This window comes from Mustela nigripes, chromosome 7 (genome assembly GCF_022355385.1).
Source record: "Mustela nigripes isolate SB6536 chromosome 7, MUSNIG.SB6536, whole genome shotgun sequence".
In the NCBI taxonomy this organism is placed as follows: Eukaryota; Metazoa; Chordata; class Mammalia; order Carnivora; family Mustelidae; genus Mustela; species Mustela nigripes.
Genome location: NC_081563.1, coordinates 85,176,364 through 85,195,530, shown reverse-complemented (window position 1 = coordinate 85,195,530; position 19,167 = coordinate 85,176,364). Strand labels below are relative to the sequence as shown.

Here is a 19,167-nt window from a genome sequence, read left to right as displayed (position 1 = left end):
CTTGAGGGAGGAAAAGGCTTTCTGATCTCCATTCTATAAACCAAGGAAGGCAGGACAGGGGCTGTCACGGAGATCCACCACTTCCTCCTGGAATCTGGACTCTAGCCCAGCCCCATCTGACCGCATCGCCAGCTCCAACCATCCTGTCCAAGGCGGTCCACAGGCCCTCCCTGCCTCCGGCCCTTTGCTCCAAGGCACTAGAGACAGGATCCCCCCACGGTTAAACCTTAGGATGTCTGACAGTTGTGGGATCTCAGGAGAGGGTGATCAGGCCTGATGGCACCTCTCCTTGTCCTCCTCCTTTCACAGAGGGTCAGAGATATCAGCCCCTCTGCTGTCCTCCTAGACTCTGCAGATCTCCCGACCTGACCGGAGGGCATGGTTCCTGCTTCTATCGCCTGTGAGTTCCTCACAGTGGCCTGGAACCTTCAGGAGAGGCCTGGATCTCCTCAAATGCCAGCCACCTCCTGGGTAGGTGGGTCCCTCCTTTCCATTCCCTTCCTTTTCCCTCTTTAGACACCCTTCCTTCCTGGACTTCAGCGCTTCCCACTCTCCAGGGCAGCTCTTCAGAACCCAATCCCTCCCTCCCTGGGGACAGGAAAGCTCTCCCCAGGCCAGCACAGGACCAAACCCCCCTCAGTTGAGCCCTTCTTTTTTGTTACAATACTGTTATCCTCTCTCACCTCCTTTCTTCATCCCTCTGGAAGCTTCTTTGGCTGCTCTGCATTACGTGGCTGTTCCTTTTGGAAAACAGGTGTGCCCTCCCAGGGCTTCTTGGGACTTTCCATCACAGCCCAAAAGGAAAAAGAGAGAACTTGAAAAACACCAGGACCCTATTAAGGCAGGTGCAAGACAATCCGTCCTCTTCTGTGGCCTGGAGGAGTCCGGAAGGGAGGCGAGGACAGGGGAGCTGGGGACAGTCCCAGGGGACAGGCAGACAGGCGGCGCAGGCATGCTTCCTTGGGAAAGTGGGCTTCGGGGTGGTGGTGGTGGGTGCTCCGGAGTTCCAAAGCATGTATGTCTGCGTGTGCTGGGGGTGGGGGTTGTGTGTCCAGCCCCGATGTACGAGGAGAGTGGGGGAGGGGATCCTCCACGCCTGGGAGTCTCCCCCCACCCCACCCCCAGCCCAGCCTCGTGGGTCCTGTCCTCCACCCAGCGCCAACTTTTTGCTGCTTCCGTTAGATGGCGCTCAAGACTTTCTAACCACTTGCGAAAGTGAGCCTGGCCCGGAACAAAAAGCACCGCGGGGTGTGAGTGTGAGCGTGAGTGTGAGTGTGTGTCATTGGGAGGGCGTGCGCGAGGCCGGGCACAGGCGCGGGCGTCGCCCTGGCACCACGCAGGGCCGGGTCGCGGGTCAGCCGGGCCCCGGGCGGGAGCGCGCAACCTGGAGGGCCTCCGCACGGCCGGCCGAGAACTTTCGCTTTTTCCTCGCCCAAAGTGGGAAACACTTGGGTTCGCAGCCGGACCCCAGGCTGCGCTCCTCTAGAGGAGGGAGCGCCGGGCCGCAGGCCTGGGGATGCAGGCGCGGGCGGCCGGAGGAAGGCGGGTGCAGGGCAAGCGGGAGGAGAGGGCCCGCGCTGCGCGGCTGGGCGACCTGGGGCGCAGACAGCAGCTTCGGGACGCACTCACCGCCACCCTTTCCTCCGCCCGGACTGACGGCCCCAGCTCTCCTTTTAAGAGCAGGGGACAGGTGCGGGGTTTGTTGTTTTAACCGTTCAAAGGCAACTGTTTAGTGCAAGGTTTAATAAACTTAGCGCGTTCGTGCGTCTCCAACAGCCAAGGGCAAACTTTCTTGCTGGCCCCAATGCAGGTTAAGCCCGAGTGCTGCAGTCTAACAGCTTCCGTTTTAAAAAAGCCCCTGGGTACCTTAAGACATAAGATACGATCGCTGATTTTAAAATAACCGATTAGGGATCCAGGTGGGAGCTTTGTCTCCACCACCAGGAGCATGTCTCCTTCCACGCCCTCCAAAAAAAGTGACTCGACGAGAAGGCACTCCCTTCTCCTGATCCTCTCCTTAATGTCAGTCTGAGCGGGCACCGAGGCGGAGTGGGGATAAGTCGCCCCAACCTCGAGAACACAGGAGCCAGAGACCTTCCTTTGTGCCTCCCCTCGGGTGTGAACTTTGTCGCGCGGTCCGTTCTCCTTTAAGAAAGTCGCGATCTCTGAATATAACGCCTGCGGCAGCCGGCGGGACACTGGGAAGCCCAGGAGCCCACCCGCTTGGATCCCCGCGCGTGTTGCGACCCAGGCGCGGGGCGAGCGCGTCCACACCAGCGGGCCGCGGCGAGAACCCGGGTCAGGGAGGGCGGGGGCTAAAGGGAGCAAAGGGCTGGGAGCAAAGGGGCTGGGGCCGGGAAGCCGGGCGCGGGGTGAGCGGGCCGTGCCGTTCATTTCCATAAGAAAGCTGAAATCTCTGCTGGAGGGAGGATTTCTCGTCCCGACCGCCCTCCCCCTAGACCCGGTTTTCTGCAAGAAGCGGGCTTGGGAGCTCAGAGCCCTACGTGTGCGCGCTGGTCTTTGATGGTATTGATAAAATGTGGTTTCAAATGCTGCCCCGACTGAGGCCGGTTTCCTGTCTGCGTGCGGAGTGGAAGGACCGCGCGGGGTGAGTCCAGAGCGCCGGGGAGCGGGCAAGAGTAGCAGGAGAGGGAGGGCGGCCGGGAGGCGCAGAGGAAGTTCTCCGGTGGGATTCTCAAAAGGAGAGCTGGGATGAACCAAGATCCCAAGGCCAGAAGACTGGGGGTGGGGGGCCGTGGCGAGGGGGAGCGCGTGATCTGGGAAGAAGGCTCGCGATGCCCCCAACCCAGTCGCCTGGCTGGTGAGAAGGTCTGGCCCGTTCCGCGGTGTCCTTCTTCAAAGATCGAGGGAAACTTTTCCTCAGCGCCACAGACCCTCTTCCTGAGAAGGAATAAAGTGAACTTGCTTACGTACTTGATTCCACGGACGTTTCAGTTGTTCCTGCTTTCGCCTTGAGTCCCTTTTCGGCTTTCAGTGTGAACACCAACCATGTGTCCTCAATTTCTATAGTGTGTGTGTGTAATCTATTATATATATATATATATATATATATATATATATATATATATATAATATTATATATATATATAATCTCCTAGGTACTTTATGATCCCATCTGGAGAAATTAAAACCCAGATCTGTAATGTTTATTCTTAGATAGTTTACAAAAAGCAGGGGAAAAAAATGTGTGAGACACATGTCTGCAAATATAACAAAAGTACTTTCCCTTCTGCTTGAAAAAGTTGCCTGCAAATGGCTTCCCTTTACTGGTTCTGGACCACCTGTACTTATCCCAAGAAACTAAATGGGGTCAGGAAGAAAGCGCCAATCAGATCAAGCAATTAAATACCAATTATGACTATTAGTGACTTTATTACTCATGATTGGAGTGGAGGACTTCAAACCTGCTCAAGATAATCAAACTGTTTCAAAAGTCTGCTACCTAAGTTTTTTTTTTTTTTTTTTAAAACAGCACTCCACCCCCAATAAAGGAGGTAAGAGGATAGAAGATAGAGGGGATCTTTTCAAAAAGTACTCCAATAGGTTTCCTATAGTCGATGCTGAATTTCTTTCTTTCAACAAAGTTTATTGCCATTTCTGATAAATGACAGGGTCCACTTTTCTGGGGGGCATCTAGTTTGGCAGTGTGTGGCGGCTGATGGGGGTTCCAAAGTCTGGATGCAGAATTGGGGTGGGGAGGGTGTTTTCTCCCACCAGCAACTCTGGGACTGCTTAAGCCCCAGAGGATTTTTAAGGAGCAAGTGTTATAAACCTTCAGATGGGATAAAACTTACTGGGATGGTTGGGAGGTAAAGAAGTGAGGGATGGTGAACTCAGGGAATAAAGGAGACATAAGGAACTTGGCTTAGGGTTTAAGTTTCCTTTTTTGCTCCTGGGTTGACATGGTTTGGGCCTGTCAAAAGCTGAGCGACTGTTTGAAACATAAAGGTTCCTGAGAGGAGTCTCTTGGGTTTAAAGGCTGCTGTGGTTGGGTCTCTTTATTAATTGATTGTGGTGAGGATTCCATGGTAAAAAGAGAGGATGGGGCAGCCTGCAGGGCCACCAGGAAGCAGGTGGGCGAAGCAGCCAGACCATTTCCGTGTGTGTCGCCTCCCCTCATTGCCCTTGAATTCAACCCCCTCCTATGGGCCTGTCAGGACGCTGGGTGAGTTGGGACCCTGAATTTCGGGTCTGTCTGCTTTGGGCCGTCTCCCCAGCACCTTTGTTCATGGGTGGAAGACCACAGCAGCATCACACATCTTGTTCTGATGTATTTACCGGGCTGGTCTGGAAATGCCCAGGCTGCATGGTGGCAACCCGAGCTGCTTACGACAAGCAAACTCCCCTGAGAAGCCTGTAAAAGTTTGGACAGTTTCAGAGTGCTGGGTGGCCCCTTCTGTTGATGTGAAGCACACGGTCACCTCCTCCCAGTTCTAGCTTGTTAGAGTTAATTGCCCTTCAGTGAGAGCATCTCACACCTCAGCCAATACCTCCGAGGAGGACTCCTCTATAGGTGACAGGAGAGCGTGGAACCATCTAGGACACCAAGAAGGTCCCCAAACCTCACCCGAATGAAATGAGCCTGGGATGGTCTCCTCTCCATTGAGATACATGTCTCTTCTGCCAGGCTCTGGCCATGACCTACAGAAGACCCTTGAGTCCAGAGACTCAAACTACGCTCACTTCCTTGAGTGCTCAGGCAGCCAACCCCAGAAGCAGATCTTCACAGGACAGCCTCATAGGTCCATAGCAAATTTGCTGCTGACCCTGAGAATGCCGCGAAAGAGGGGGCCAGAGCTGGCATGAAGCACCCCTTACCCTTAGCCATTTGGGCCCTGCCTACCACTGACCCTGGCAGGGAGGGGAGAGGGGCAGGGCTTGGGAACAGGGCTAAGAAAAACCATTGTTCCCGGCCTTGGGTCAGCTGCAGACAAGCCTGAGACAACAATTCCTAGGAGGAGGAGTGAGGGTGGAGGGTGGAGCTGGCCCTCTGGTTCTCTCTGGCTGTAGCACCAGGAGTTCTAGGGCTCTGTGCTAGGGAAAGAGAGAGAGAGAGAGAGAGAAAGGCTGGCGGTACTTGCTTTCTCAGGAAACCTGGTTGGGGAGTCTGGTCAGAGTTGGAGGCAGTTGTTCAAGGTGTCAGGCCAGGAGAAGGAGTTCCATCTGTTCCCTGCACCCCAGTAAATACAGAGAAATTCTGTTCCTTAAAAAGAAATGTTAGAGCTTTAGACTTTTCCCAGCCAGAAACCTACCTAGTTTCCTCAAGGTTGCTTGTTAGCTATATCCCATCCTGCCTCTTTTCCCCTTTCTTTGTGGCCTCCGGTTGCATTTCGGGGGGCTTTAGATAATGCTGCTCGTGTCAGCAAGCTTCCCTGTCTCCAGCCGCACCCCATCTCCCTGTATGGAATTGTAGTCGGAAACCAAACGCGCACACACACAAATTCTCGTTAAAATTTTCTGCTATTCTTCCTGACTGGAAGAGTTGACAAGACGGAGACATTAAGTTGCATAAAATACAGTGGACTGATCAGCCAGAATGCATCTCATTTGCACTTGTACGAAGTCGGGGTATGAGCTGGTGTCACTCACGGCCTCCAGTCCTCTTTGCAGTGCTGCGCTGCCTGGCTGGAATTTTCTAGCAGGCCCCACTGTGGAGGCCATTTGTGAGGTTGGAGCCTTCCCCCCCAGCCCAGGCTATTCAAGGTGAGGGGGGGTGGAATTGGGGAGGGCAGAGGCCTCTGGAGGCCTGGCCCGAGGGCTTGGGCCAGCTTGGGGAGACCTTCCTCTCTGGGACGCTCAGACAGCTGGATGCCCCAGGTCTGCAGTGATTCCAAGGGGATCCCTCTGGCTTGAATGAAAGGGGACACCATGAAGGAGAGGGATGGTCACTGAGCACATTTTCTACCCACTTCTACCCATCTCCCTAAGTTTTGTTCTCATTCCCTGCTTTGTCCCCAGTGGAGGGGTCCCTGGGCCTGATAGTTTCCTTCACCTCCTCCTCCTCCTGACCTCAGACAGAGCCTGAGGGCTTCTCTCTTTTCTCCTGTCTCCCTGAGCTCCACTTCTGGGCTCCAGAGTTCCAGAAAAAAATGCCTTTCTCATCAGCTCCCAGAGGCACCTGGCATCTGCTCAGAGAGCCTCAGGATCCCAGTGGGGGCACTAGAGGAAGTTTGGAGTCTTTATGCTGTTCCCCCTCACCACTCACAATCACCTTCCAGCTTTGGTGTCCACTTTTCCTGCCCCAGATGCTGAGGCTTCAGATTCCTATCTACCAATTCGTACCCAGCACTTGGGTGCTGGGTAACTGCCAGGGTATATTGGAGGCTGGAGTCCTGGAGGCCTTAGTGGTAGAAGGTCCAGAGGAAATGGGGTCTTCTGGGAGCCTCAGTGGGGGTGGTGGGAGGGCCTGAGTGCCCCAGCTTAGCCTCCTTTGAGCACCCCCAAAAGCATGTCCTGGGTGCTTCTTTTCCACCGTGTTCTGCCTGCTTTCCTTGCAAAGGTCATGGGACTCGGACTTCCGCCAATCCTAGGAGCTCCCCTTTTCTCCAGTGCTTTTCTTGCCCAGCAGGGAGGCTTCTGGACTGCTTCTGGGCCTCCACTGCCAGTCCCCGACTTTGGCCTGTGACCTTCCCGGAGGGGTGGGGAGCCAAGGGCCAGGGATGTTGCCCAACAAGACCACCGCCTCACAGGGCCGCTGGACCACAGACGAGGGCCTTCGGACCCAGGCGCAGCCAGCCACCCACCCGTGCCCGCGGTGGCCTGCAGCAGCGCAGGGGCCAGGGCTGTGGAGCTGGGCAGCCAGCCCTGCACCATTGACAGCCGGGGCACGTCTGCAGCGCCCCAGGGAACAATCAATGGACTCTGTGTCCCGGGAGCTGGGGACACGCCTGTAAGGTGTGTGATAATTTAAAGATCCTTGGTACTACTTTTGCATGAATCCTTTGTTACAGCTTTGTCAGTTCGCATGCCTGCAGCAGCTCCCCCTCCCGGGTCCTCCCCCCACCCCCCCATCTTGTTCCCCCTGGCGAAAGGGACTTGGCACTGGGGTTCTGCCCAGACCCACTCCCCAGCTCCACAGCCCCTCCTGCAAAACCGCTTGTCCCTTAGTTGTGATCCACCCCCCCCCCCCCATCGTGCTTGGGGCAGATGAACACAGTTCAACCGCCTTTGCCTTGGGAGGCTCTTCTGGAAGAACAGGCTTTCTGAACCTCGGAGGGCTGCAGGGGTGGACTCCTGCTGCTGGTGAATGAGTGGCTCACCTGCCTCAGCATCTGGGGGACTGCAATGGGCACAGCAGGGTGCATGGGGGAAGGGGGAACCTGCTCTTCCAGAGTAAGGGTTGGAGGATTCCTTCAGAAAGAGCAAGGGTGAGGATAACTCAGAGCTCAGAACTGATGGCCTCTACTAGCCAGGCATCAGGGCCACCAAATCCCAGCTTCCTTGGGTCAGATTGCCCTCCCCTCCAAACCCCAAATCAGGCATGACTCCTCTTCCGGCCAAAGCACAGCTCTAGCTAGGGTGTTTAAAGAATGCTTGGTCACAGAGAATGTGTAGGAAAATTTACATGTTCCATCCTATATGACTATACATTTCCCATAGATTTCCTATATAATTTGCCTTCATCCCTCTTTTCCAGGCCTTTCTGCCTGCACCGTCACTGGGAGAAAAATCAAGTGTAAGCTCCTCTCCCTGCAGAAGGTTATGTATGTTATGTAATGCTCACACGGGGTTCCTCAGGTTACCATTTTGCTGCAAATCAGCCGCCACACGGTTTTCTGGCCCTGAGATGGGGGTGAGATCCTCAGGGTGATGCTAATGTGGGTGGGGGCCTTCATTCCCTGGAGACTTTTACTCCCCTCCTTGAAGCCCAGGAACAAGGCCCAGGAACAAAGTGGGTAAGTAACTGATCTGCCTTTTGGTCTCTCCCCTCCCTTTTACCCCTTCACTTGCAGGTCCTCCTCTTTGATACATAGAGGAAAGCCTGTGGGATTGAGGTACCTATGTAAATAGTGATGACCTCGGTGCCCCTTCTCATTGAAAAGCAGAAAGTCCATTGCAGGTGCTGGCTGCTCAGTGGCCCCACTTCCACTCGCCCAGACTTCACTGGACCCAAGACCCCTTACTTTGCCTCCTTCCCTTGTTGAAAACATCCAGGACAACTATTAAATAGTTCTCAGAAGAGTTAAAGATATGTCTCAGGGTCAAAACATATTTAAAGCCCTGGATGAATCTTCAAGGAATACAATCAGTAGGACGGCCTGAGCACGTTTGAAAGACTGCCCCCCACCACCTCACCGCCCTCCAAAATGCTCGTTAAAAATACTTTGTTATTGTGTTCCTTAATGGGGTTTTCCACATTGTAACCTACAGATTCTCAAGACCAAGCTACTAAAACATTAATTTCCCTTTTGTTAGTTTCTGGGTGATACTACACTTTCTGATTAGACTTACTGAATTTATTTTTAAAAACTTGGCTGGGAGAGTTTTCAACCTTGGAAGTGTGAGTGAAACATAGATGCTCTCCCTCCCAGATTCCTACAGGGGTTGGGGGAGTGGGACAAACCCTGACTCACACCTCCAAGTTGGCCTGTCTCAACCTGGACAGAGCGAGGGTAGCAGGTTTTGTCACCTTTCATGCCAGTGCTGGAACAGAGTGAGCTCCTTGAAATGAATATCTATTCTATTTCAGTGTGCAGCGTTCTGGCCGACTAAATGGGCTTGCCTTCTGCAGAGAGGCAGTCCTGGAGGACATAACTCAGGAGCCATCTCCCAGGAAACTCTTCATCAGAACATCCCTTGTCCTTCTGTATTTGTTTTTTTGCTTTTGTATTAAAAAGCTGTTTTGGGGGCCGCCTGGGTGGCTCAGTGGGTTAACCCTTTGCCTTTGGCTTAGGTCAAGATCTCAGGGTCCTGGGATTGAACCCCGCATCTGCTCAGCAGGGAATCTGCTTCCCTCACTCTCTACCTGCCCCTCTGCCTACTTGTGATCTCTATCAAATAAATAAAAAAATTTTCAAAAAAAGGGTTTTTTTTTTTCAAAAGCTGTTTTTTGTTTCCCTCTCAGCGCCTGTTCTGTTATTTTGCAGCGACAACAATGAAACATGAACAGTTGATCATTCTTTTTGTCCTCTGTAAAAGTGTCGTGTATTGGGGATGTCACAAAGCCCTAGACACACCTCAGCGTGTCCTGTGCTTTTGATGGTTACTTGCTACTCACCAGGTCACGAAGGACCCACGCTTGATTCTGCCTTCCCCCCAGATGATTCTCCCAAACAAGGTCCCTCTTCCCAACTTGCAGATTCACTTAAATGTGGCTTCTCAAAATCAGAAGGACCAAACTCAGGTTCTCCAGGGAAGTCGTACTGGTTTATACAGTGACTGGGCAGCCTCCCCAGGATGACTCCTCTCAAGAAGGAGGGAGAACGACAGATATGTTTCCAGAGACATTTCTAAAACTATGGCAACTAAGTGAGTTTCACGGATAAAATTCTGGTATATTCCCAGTCAGCTCAAGTTATTTAAATTTTAGTTTTGTTCCCACGTATAGGCACGCACACGCCAACTAGGATTACGTTAGCGGCGCATTTTCACTGGACAACTCTGGTGACAGCAGCCATGGACCAACAAACTTATTTTCTGAAGAGTGGAAAAGAAAAAAAGCAAAAAGCTCTCCATCTCTTTTCAGTGGTTATTTTATGCTGCTTAACACCCCAAAAGACAAGAATTGCCTGGACTTCCCAGTTTCTTTTTCTAGGAACAGGTAACTAACCATGCTCTTTCCCCTCCCCCCCAAGACCCAGCTATTTTTAAAAGCTAAAATTTCTCTTTCCAAAGGGAGGAAAAGGAACGAATTTCATTAATGAATTACTTACATGGAATGTGGCTTGTCTGGGGTCAATTGTATTTGTAAATAAACGGCTTCCTGTTTATTATACACGTTTTACCAAAAAACGGATTCTAATGCCTCTGAGCACTTAACACAGCAAATATTTCAACTTCTGGTTTGATCCCCCCCCCCTCTTTTTTTCCTACTCACTAGAAAGAAATCCGGTAAAACAGTCATTTGGGTGTGGGGTGAAGGGGGGAGGTATCGTTATCCTTAAGCATCCAGACTGCCCTGGGGAAGTCACCCCTTTAAGTTCTCAGGTATGCCAAAGTGCGAGCGAGGGGTTTTGGCTCTCGGGGAATGATATTGGGACCCATTTGGAGAGTTTCGCTTTGCCCCTGGATCTTTCTAAAAAGGGCCGCGGCCTTCTTTTAGCGCTTCAAAAGCCAAGCCGGCGCGCGCTGGTCCTGGCGGGCGGACTGGGCACCAACTCGCCGCCTGGCACCCCTGCCTTCCCCTGCGGCCCGCGCTTGCCTGCCGCCAGCTCGACATCGCCGCGCAGGCCCGGGGCCCGCGGTCCCAGGCCCGGCCCGGGGTAGGAGCGCGGTGGTTGGTGACCCGGACGGGGCCGGGCACTCGCAGCCTGCTCCAGCATTTTCCCGGCGCTCGAGTTTTCCCCACACGCGGGAAGCCGAGGCGCGGGCCGAGTGCCCAGAGTTCCCCAAGCACTCCACTACCGAATGCGGCGCGCAGGGCCTGGAGGCCCGAAACTTCACAAAGCCGCCAACGTCCTCCTGGCCCTGCCCCCGCTCCAGGGCTCTGGCTTCCAAGGTCTCTGCGTATTCCCAAACAATGCGACCTGCCCGCGCACGAGGCCAGTCCTCTCTGACCCCTACTCGCTCCCCCCACCCAAACCTCTCCACCTTCCGACAGTCTGTAGCAAAGGGTTAGAACCTCATTTCTGAGCCATTGCTTCCCCTTCCGGGCACGGCACCCTTCGGGTAGAGACACAAAGTGCCCCCCCCCTTCTGTAAATCCCAGGCTCCGGGCTGGGCCAGAGTCTTTGAAGACCCAGGGGGTCCAGCTCCGTCTGTACTTTTCCTCCAGGGCTCCGGGCCTTGGGGCAGCAGGGAGGTGGATCTCCGGGAGGGCCTGGGTCAGCAGGCCCTGAACTCAGCCCCTCTGAACTCTGCGGTCCGCGGAGGGGGAGGCGGCAACTGAATTCCGGGAGAGGAGGCTGGACCCCAGCACGGAAAATCCGCAAACATGGAACGGAGGTCGACTGGCATTTCTACCTTGAATTCCCCTATGCGTTCCAAAAAAGTGTTCGCCAGGACCTCTGGAACCTGAGCCGACCGACCTTCCAAGGAAACTTTCCCAAGTTTTCATTTCTCTCTCTCCTCGATTTCTTAGGTTTTCTCCAGCCACCGGCCTTGTCAATTGCTCCACCAACTGCCCTTTAGTCTCTAGGGCTCCCAAGGCCCTAGTATTTCCAGAATTATGACAATAATTGTTATTATCAGGCTGGGGAACGAGCGCAGCATCAGAGGACAGGGAACAGGGGGAGAGTAGAGATGCTGATGAAAAGGGATATTTCAACCCGTGTTTCAAAAAAGTTTCAGTTGACAATTATCAGTAACCCCGATAGACAACTCCATTACAGAAAAAAATTTACTACTGCTCTTGAAAAGCCGTTATTTTTTACATCGCTTTTAGGAAGATAGATGAACAAAACATCGCGTTTCAAGCCATTTTGATCTGTAATTAAATGGCAGGATCGGTTTGTATTCTCCTACGGCTTTTACAGAAGTTGCAGTGATCCAAAGTCGGGTTGCTGTGTCAGAGTGGCATTTTATTAATGAGAATACAAAAAGCTTGCATATTCTTAGCCCTGCTTGAATTTAGTTGCTAAGCAACCGGTGTATGGTAATTCATCCGCGAAATTTAAATCTTTGAGAAAGGATCGTGCGTTTTGCTGAATGGTCGCCACGAGGAAAACAACTTGTGGGACTGGCAGCAGCTGTTACGGCTGGGCCTACGGCCGGGCCAGGCCAAACAGGGATCGAGCCACCCCACGGCGACCGCCACCACCCCACCTCTGCGCCCGGTCTGCCCTGGGTCCCAGAGAGAAGCGGGGCTTCTCCCGCACGCTGCCCCGGCGCTGCCTTCCTCCGCTCCTCGGGTCCCCATTTCCACTTGAGGCAGGCCCTGCACCTGAGCAAGCCATCTTCCTCCCTAGGGCTTGAGAGTCCAGGCCGAGAATTTCCACAGCCCCCTCCCCTCCCCAGCACCCTCAGGCACGCGGCGCGAAGGCGCGAGCGCACACACACACACACACACACACACAGCGCGCGCACAACGTGCGGCCTCGAGAATGCCAGTTGCCCTCTTCCCAGACCCCTCTGAGGTCATTTCCAGAGCCATCTCTTCCTTGAGGAAGATCCGACTCAAGACTCATAAAGAACGCAGCCCACAGCCCTCCAGAAGGCCAGGCGGCCGCCGCTGACCGGCAGTGACATCATAGGCTCCTGCTCGCCACGCTCGCTCCCACATTTTAGGATACAGGAACAAACACGGATGTGAAATCAAGAATGAAAGAGAGAGTAATCTAATTAATAGGCCATGAGCCAGGCTAACAAAATCAAAGAATCTGATTACACAAGCACCCCTCTTGCTGTCTCCGCTCTTCCACCCCCACCCAGGTCTTCCAGCCTCCGCACTATTTCCTTTTCTAGACTGGAAAGTTCAGGCAAACCCAGAGCCCTCCGATTTCCTTGTTGAAATCAAGATCAAGCCCACGGTGGGGCTCCAGCAGCCGGGAGGTCACGTGGGTGACCTTCAGGCCCTCGGAACAGCCGCCCTGAGGAACTGAGATGACCAAGTGACCTACAAAACCCCAGGAGCTGGGGAGGTGGCCCCCGTATTTGTGACGCGCCGCACTCTTCCCAACATCAGCAACAGCAACACCTGTACTGATTGCTCATGCTGTCAGAAACAGACAAGCAGAGAAAGGTTCTTCACTCACAGCCATTTCAGGAAGAGCTATTTTTGGAAAACAAACATAACACAACTCTATCTTTCCAATCACCTTGCTTCTGAGTCACTGATAGCCTCCAAGTCTTAACTCTCAACACCTTTCCCCCAGCATAGATGTCTGAGCACAGCCAGGTATGGGGTTTTTATCACTGATACATAGCATCTGTCCTAATCAGTCGGCAGCCACGTGCATTTCATGAAAGAAGAGAATTCTTTCATTGCTATCCTTCAGCCTTGAAAAAAACCAGGTCCACCTCCTAAATAATTAATTTCAAGTCTGCATCCAGTGCCAATACTTGTTGCATCCATTTTAGAGTTTGATTAATTACCCTGGAACTTGGGCAAACTAAACTCCATGTGGAGAGAATGTTTCTTCCTTCAATTTAGTTCTGAAAGCTACAAGTTATTGATGGCTCTTACTCTATTTACATACAAATTGGTGCAAATATGCCCATATCTTAAAATGCATTTTGTATAAATATATAAAAGTGTCATTTTTGATTTAGCTTGAAGAGGTTGATCATTTATTACAAAAATAAACGAATAAATACAACAATATATTGTTGCTTCCAACAGGATAAATACTTTACAAATATATAATTTAAAAAACAAATTTAATTGTTAAAATTATTTAAAATATTACACTTATCGATAAAACTATCAATAGTATATACTGCATTTAATATTAGAACCAATTATTCTCTGAATGTTGAAAACCATTCATACAAAACAGATTATGAGCATGGTAATAAGCAAACACTGGAGGCTACAGGGAAGCAGAGGGAATCTCTAAGATCAATAATGAACAGTTCTATTTTGGAACAAAGAAGTAGTCCTTGGCTAAGTACTTAAAAAAAAAAAAAAGGCAGAGCAACAACAGCAAAGTGACTATTTTAAATACACCTTGAATGATTTATCGCCCATACTTGCAGGAAGATGGTTGGGTGAATGAGGTGACAGGGGCTTGGACAACTGATCAGGAACCACAGGACACTGCAAACTATAAATGGGCCTAGCTCGGGATTAGCCAGATTGATGGAACAGAACTTTGTCACTTTCCTTTGGGTTGGAAGGGGGTGGATTGAAATGGAGGAAACAAATGGCCACTTTACGAAGCACAAGACACTTGCGCTGCAAAGGAACACAATGACCAAATTCATTAAAAAGATCTGGTGATATATAACAATATTTTCATTATTTACATGTGTAACAATATAAGCCTTAGCACAAAACCTCTCAGTTATAGCTGCCCTCTTTTGTTTTTCAGCCATGAATTTCATTTTGTAAATACATTCAAAGGGTTGATTTAAAAAAAAAAAATATGGAGTGCAAGCATGAGCTCACTTTTAAACGCAAAATGATGAAATAAAATGGGCTTTCTTTCCCATCTTCTCCAATCAAAAGTTACTCTGCTACCCCTAAATCTGGGCTCCTTCCAAAGTAATCAGCAAAGGTTGCTTTTTAATAGAAAACAGTGTGAAATCTAATGTTAGTTCTTTTGTTGTCAGCCAAATCGAGTAAGCAAATACCTCCTAAAATTTTAAATGGACCCATTCTCGGTCTAATCAACCACTACCATTCCTGTAGGGAAAATAGGGTTTCATCTCACGTGCCAGTAGTAGCCACCCAATAAAACCCACCACACCCAGTCCTCAGCTTTCTCACGAGGCCTGCTTTACTTGCCCCAGTAGCCCCTCAAAAAAATGATGAAGTTTGTCCCCACCCCCAACCCTCACTCCAGGTTGTAAATTTGCCGGGCTGAGAGATTACAATAACAAGAGAAATAGGAAACAAGAAGGCAAAGAAAAGTAAATTGTAGTTTCTTGTTTTCAATTTTTTCCCTTCTCTCTGTTTAATAAATATGGCCTTTTTCAGATTTCACAAATCAAAATGATTGTGATTTTTAGTACGATTTGGTGTTTAAAATAATGCAACCCAATACACGGCCATCTGGCTGGGCTTGATTTATGAAAGTGACACAGGGTCTGTCTGGAAGAAATGACTGTTCCTTGTTGCTCTCACAGTTTTCCGGGGTTTTTTTTTTTAACCCCTGCATCAATATCAGAGGAAGAGAGAGGAAGATGAGAGAAGGTAGAAAGTGAGAGACAGCTAAATGAGATTAAGAGGAAATTAATCCATAAAAATCATTGCTTTATCACTCCCCAATACTTTTTTAAAGTACAATACAAAGGGACTCAACTGAGCAGAGTCTTTTGCGTCTGTAGTACTCACAACCTGAGGCATTATACTTTCATTTTTCCACATTGTAAATATTAATACATTAACTTGATAAATGTGACCGCTCTGCAGGGTGTGGCTAAAGAGTGATCAAAAAAAGCTCAGAGCCCAGGACCAGTAAAGAAGATACAGAATCATACTGGGGAAAGACCAGAACACAGAAATATGGCATCTGAAGTCTGAGCTGGTGATCACACTGAGGGTAATGCAGTGTAGCCCGAAATCAGGGTATTAGAACTACATTCTTCCAGTACAAGAATAATAAACAAAACAAAACAAAACAAAACAAAAAAACTCCCAAACAGCTTAATAATTTAAACTGAATTGCATATAGTTATTAATGGGAAGTAATTAATATAAAAATACTTTATAGACTTGTAAGCTATTCTTTACAACTATTAGTCTTCAGAAAAGAGGAAAGACACTTAGTATGATTGGGGGGACGGGAGGGGAAAGAGAGGCTAAACTTGGGTTGGGGAGCTCTGTCTTAACCATTAATAACCAGTTGGCACATTATTACTGGTGCTGTAGTCCAGTCTTCTGGGAAAGATGATAAAAAGACACAGGTATCTCCAAGAAAAGGACTAGTCTTTAGACAATCTCACCTGAAAACACTAAAAACACCCACTGAAACCAAGGGAGAGAAAAATGTTGTGAGATTTATGGATTAACGAGGAGTGACAACTATGTTAAAGTACTAGCAGTTTCTGTCATGTCTGTCCTTTACTCTCTATTTCCAAATATACCTTAGGTGGAGCAGGGTCTGCTTCCTCAGTGCTATCACTTAAGGACTTGCATTAGTAAAAAAATATCTTCTAAAGAACTCTTTTCTTCCCACATAGCGTTTACGCATCAGACACAGACTAGTTCATTCTAACAAATTTATTTTCTCGATCAGCTCTTACGGAATCACTACTCAAATTAAATTACAATCAAATGATCACATCAAAAGATACCCTTACTACCTAGCAACTGTCCATATTTTCATTTCATTTTGATTTGTGCTCGTCTGAAAAAAACACGTAATACAAGATCTGGGGAAAAATAAATTACCGTTTTGCAGCAGTTCATAAGTATTCTGAATAAAATATTAAAAGAAGTCATTTAATGAAAATATAAAGCAAATATTTTTAGATCAACAACGGATCTAACAATTCTATATTGCCGTCTTTTGAAAAGTCTGTTTATTAAAACCTACCAAAAACACTGCTTGGAAATGGCAGTATTATGTAATCACAACCTCAGCACCCATTCAATCAAAGTTGGCAACGGATTGAGGAGAGAAGTCCAGAGAAGTGCGTCGGCTGGTGCTCAGTCCTTCTAAATCTCTTTATCTGAGTCAGTCCAGAAATAAAAAATAAAAAATATTAATAAAAAAAATATTAGCGGTGGAATCTTTAGGCCTCATCCACCCTAGTGACCGCCGTTAAAGCCGGGGTTGGTGGCGGGGCCTCGCTCCTTGCCCAGTCCGCGCCCGCCCTGCCCAGGACTCGGCCGGGCCTCTCCCACTCCTCGGAGGACATCCCCTTCTCCCTCGCCCATCCCTCTGCTCTTTCATGATGCTTTATTTCCAAGGTTACTTTGAGGATACTTTTTCTTTTGGCTTTGCTATTCAGTCTGTTAATTTCAGAAGCTGTGAATATTTCCTTTTTTTTTTTTTTTCTTCCCGAAGACTGTTCTTTGTTTTCTCCTTCCCATTTCATAGTCAATTTGTCCCCAAATGACTTTAACATGGCCAAGAAACACAGGGCCCCCGAGCACAGAGTCATCCTCTGATTAAACCCGGTGCCTCAGCTTTCTTTCAGGTCGTTCCCAGGAAAGAAAGTTTCCGTAGATCACTTTAGGCAGCCCTTTGGAGGTTTGGAGGGGGGAGTGAGTGAAAAGGAGAGAAGGGTGCTTTTTTTTTTTTTTTTTTTAAGAGGAGAGGACGAGGCAGGTGCTAGGTGCTGGTCCACCGTTGCCATGTAGGACTTTCTAGGGTGGATAAAACCTCAGGAGTGCAGTTTTGGTGCGCGAGGCATCTTCACTCTTCTTTAAAAAGAAAAAGAAAAACAAAAAGGAAACACCACCACAGTATAAACGAGATCTCATGATCGCCTCCTTTTTCTCTTCCGGTTTTGTTTGTTATATATATGTATATAAAACAGTCTCGGTATTTATTACGCTTTTTGTTTTGTTGTGCCCCTCCTTCCTTGGACTTCAGAAACGTCTCCTTGGTTTGTCTCTCTCTCGCTCTTTTGCCTCCAAGGGCCGGCATGTTTGTCTTTGGGCGGAGGGGAGGGCGGCGGACCGGCCCCGGCCCGGTGCGGCCCCAGTGCGGGGTTGGCGCTGCGGCGGCGGCGGCAGCGGCGGCGGCGGTGGCGGCGGCGGCGGCAGGAGTTGGTGGCGGTGCTGACAGCGGCTGCGGAGGCGGCGGCGGCGGCGGCCCTCTTTGCGCTGCGCCCCTGGCCTTCACTGCACGCTCGTCTGCAGTCCGTGGTGCGGCGGCGGCGTGTCGGCGCTCACGGTGCCCACCTGCGAGTAGACGTCGTCCGGCGTCTGCTGTTGGATCCCGGGTGGCGTCATGCGCTTCTCCTTTTGGCGCCGGTTGCAGAACCAGACCCGCACGACCTCTTTCTCGAGCTGCAGGCTGTCGGCCAGGTTGGTGATCTCCTGCGCGGAGGGCTTGGGGCACTTGAGGAAGTGGCTCTCGAGCGCGCCCTTGACGCTCACCTCGATGGAGGTCCGCTTCTTGCGCTTGCGGCCCTGCGCGGCGATCTTGTCGATGCTCGTGGGGCTGCCGGTGCTCGAGTCCGCCTCCTCTAGCCACTTGTTCAGCAGCGGCTTGAGCTTGCACATGTTCTTGAAGCTCAGCTGCAGGGCCTCGAAGCGGCAGATGGTGGTCTGCGAGAACACGTTGCCATACAGCGTGCCCAGCGCCAGCCCCACGTCGGCCTGCGTGAAGCCGAGTTTGATGCGTCGCTGCTTAAACTGCTTGGCGAACTGCTCCAGGTCGTCCGAGGTCGGCGTGTCCTCGTCCGAGTGCGGATCGTGGCTGTTGAGTCCCGGCCCCGCGCCGCCGCCGCCATGGTGCGGAGGCCCCTGCGCGTGGTGCGGGTGAGGAGGGTGAGGGTGCGCGTGGTGGTGGTGGTGGTGGTGGTGCTCGGCCAGCTCGGGTGTGTCCCCGCGCACCAGCCCCGGGTGCACCAGGCTCTGGGCGCCGCCGCCCGCGCCGCCGCCGCCGCCGCCCGGACCCGGGGGCGCGCTCAGCATGCCGTTCACCGTGAAGCCCCCGGGCTGCGAGTAGAGCAGACTCTGAGGCGGCGGCTGCTGGCCTCCGGCCATGGACGGGAGGTGTGCGGCGGCAGCGGCGGCGGCGGCGGCGGCGGCTGCGGCTGCGGCGGCCCCCCAGCCCCCCGGGTGACCCTGGTGCGGGGGCGGCGGCGGAGGCCCGAGGTGCGGCGGCCCGCGGTGGTGCAGCGCGGTGCCCGCGTGCAGGTCGTCGCGTCCGGACCCGCCCTTCACGTCGGGGCCCTGCGGCGGCGGCGGCGGCGGCGGCTGCGGCGGCTGCTGGGGGCTGCCGGCCATGCCCACGGCGCTGCCGGACCAAGGCGAGCTCGCCTCCACGGCGGCAGCGGCGGCGGCGGCGGCGGCGGCGGCGGCGTGGGGCAGGGCTGTGACCCACTGGTGCGCGTGGCTTAGCATATGGCCGCCGTTGCTGGCGGCCATGGCCCCCTGCATGAAGTCGCTCTGGACCATCTTGACGGAGGACGGGTCCCCTCGGTAGGCGCCCGAGGTCACGGCGGCGCTACCGGGCTGCATGCCGCCCGCACCGCCTCCCGCGCCGCCGCCGCCACCCCCGCCGCCGCCACCCCCGCCGCCGCCGGCTCCCGCCGCGTCCGAGTGTACAATGGAGCCGGCCGCCAGCAGGCTGTTCCCCGGCAGGTAGGGGTTAGAAGCCGCCGTGGCCATGCCGCTCCGCTCCCGCCACCCCACCGCCGCCACCACCGCCGCCGCCGCAGCAGCAGCAGCCGCGGCCGCCGCCGCCGCCGCCGCCGCGCCCCCCC

General features: G+C 52.0%; 1 protein-coding gene and 1 long non-coding RNA gene across 3 annotated transcripts; one reads left to right on the top strand and one right to left on the bottom strand.

Annotated features, from left to right (window-relative positions):
- Positions 1-1,349: 1,349 nt before the first annotated feature.
- On the top strand, positions 1,350-9,011 carry LOC132022612 (uncharacterized). 2 transcript variants are annotated; one of them, XR_009405647.1, is made up of 4 exons: positions 1,350-2,608; positions 6,711-6,915; positions 7,658-7,696; positions 8,711-9,011. It is a non-coding gene; the product is annotated as an uncharacterized LOC132022612 (long non-coding RNA). The 2 variants fall into 2 exon arrangements; XR_009405648.1 differs by having other exon boundaries at positions 7,658-7,719.
- Positions 9,012-15,988: 6,977 nt separating this feature from the next.
- Positions 15,989-19,139, bottom strand: POU3F3 (POU class 3 homeobox 3). Its single transcript, XM_059406361.1, has one exon. It carries the CDS (start codon positions 19,070-19,072, stop codon positions 17,573-17,575), a length of 1,500 nt encoding a protein of 499 aa, XP_059262344.1. The 5' UTR covers positions 19,073-19,139; the 3' UTR covers positions 15,989-17,572.
- Between the last annotated feature and the right edge of the window lie 28 nt (positions 19,140-19,167).

What these genes read in the sequence shown, in the direction of transcription:
- POU3F3 (XM_059406361.1), bottom strand. Translation starts at nt 19,072, where the DNA reads ATGGCCACGGCGGCTTCTAACCCCTACCTGCCGGGGAACAGCCTGCTG.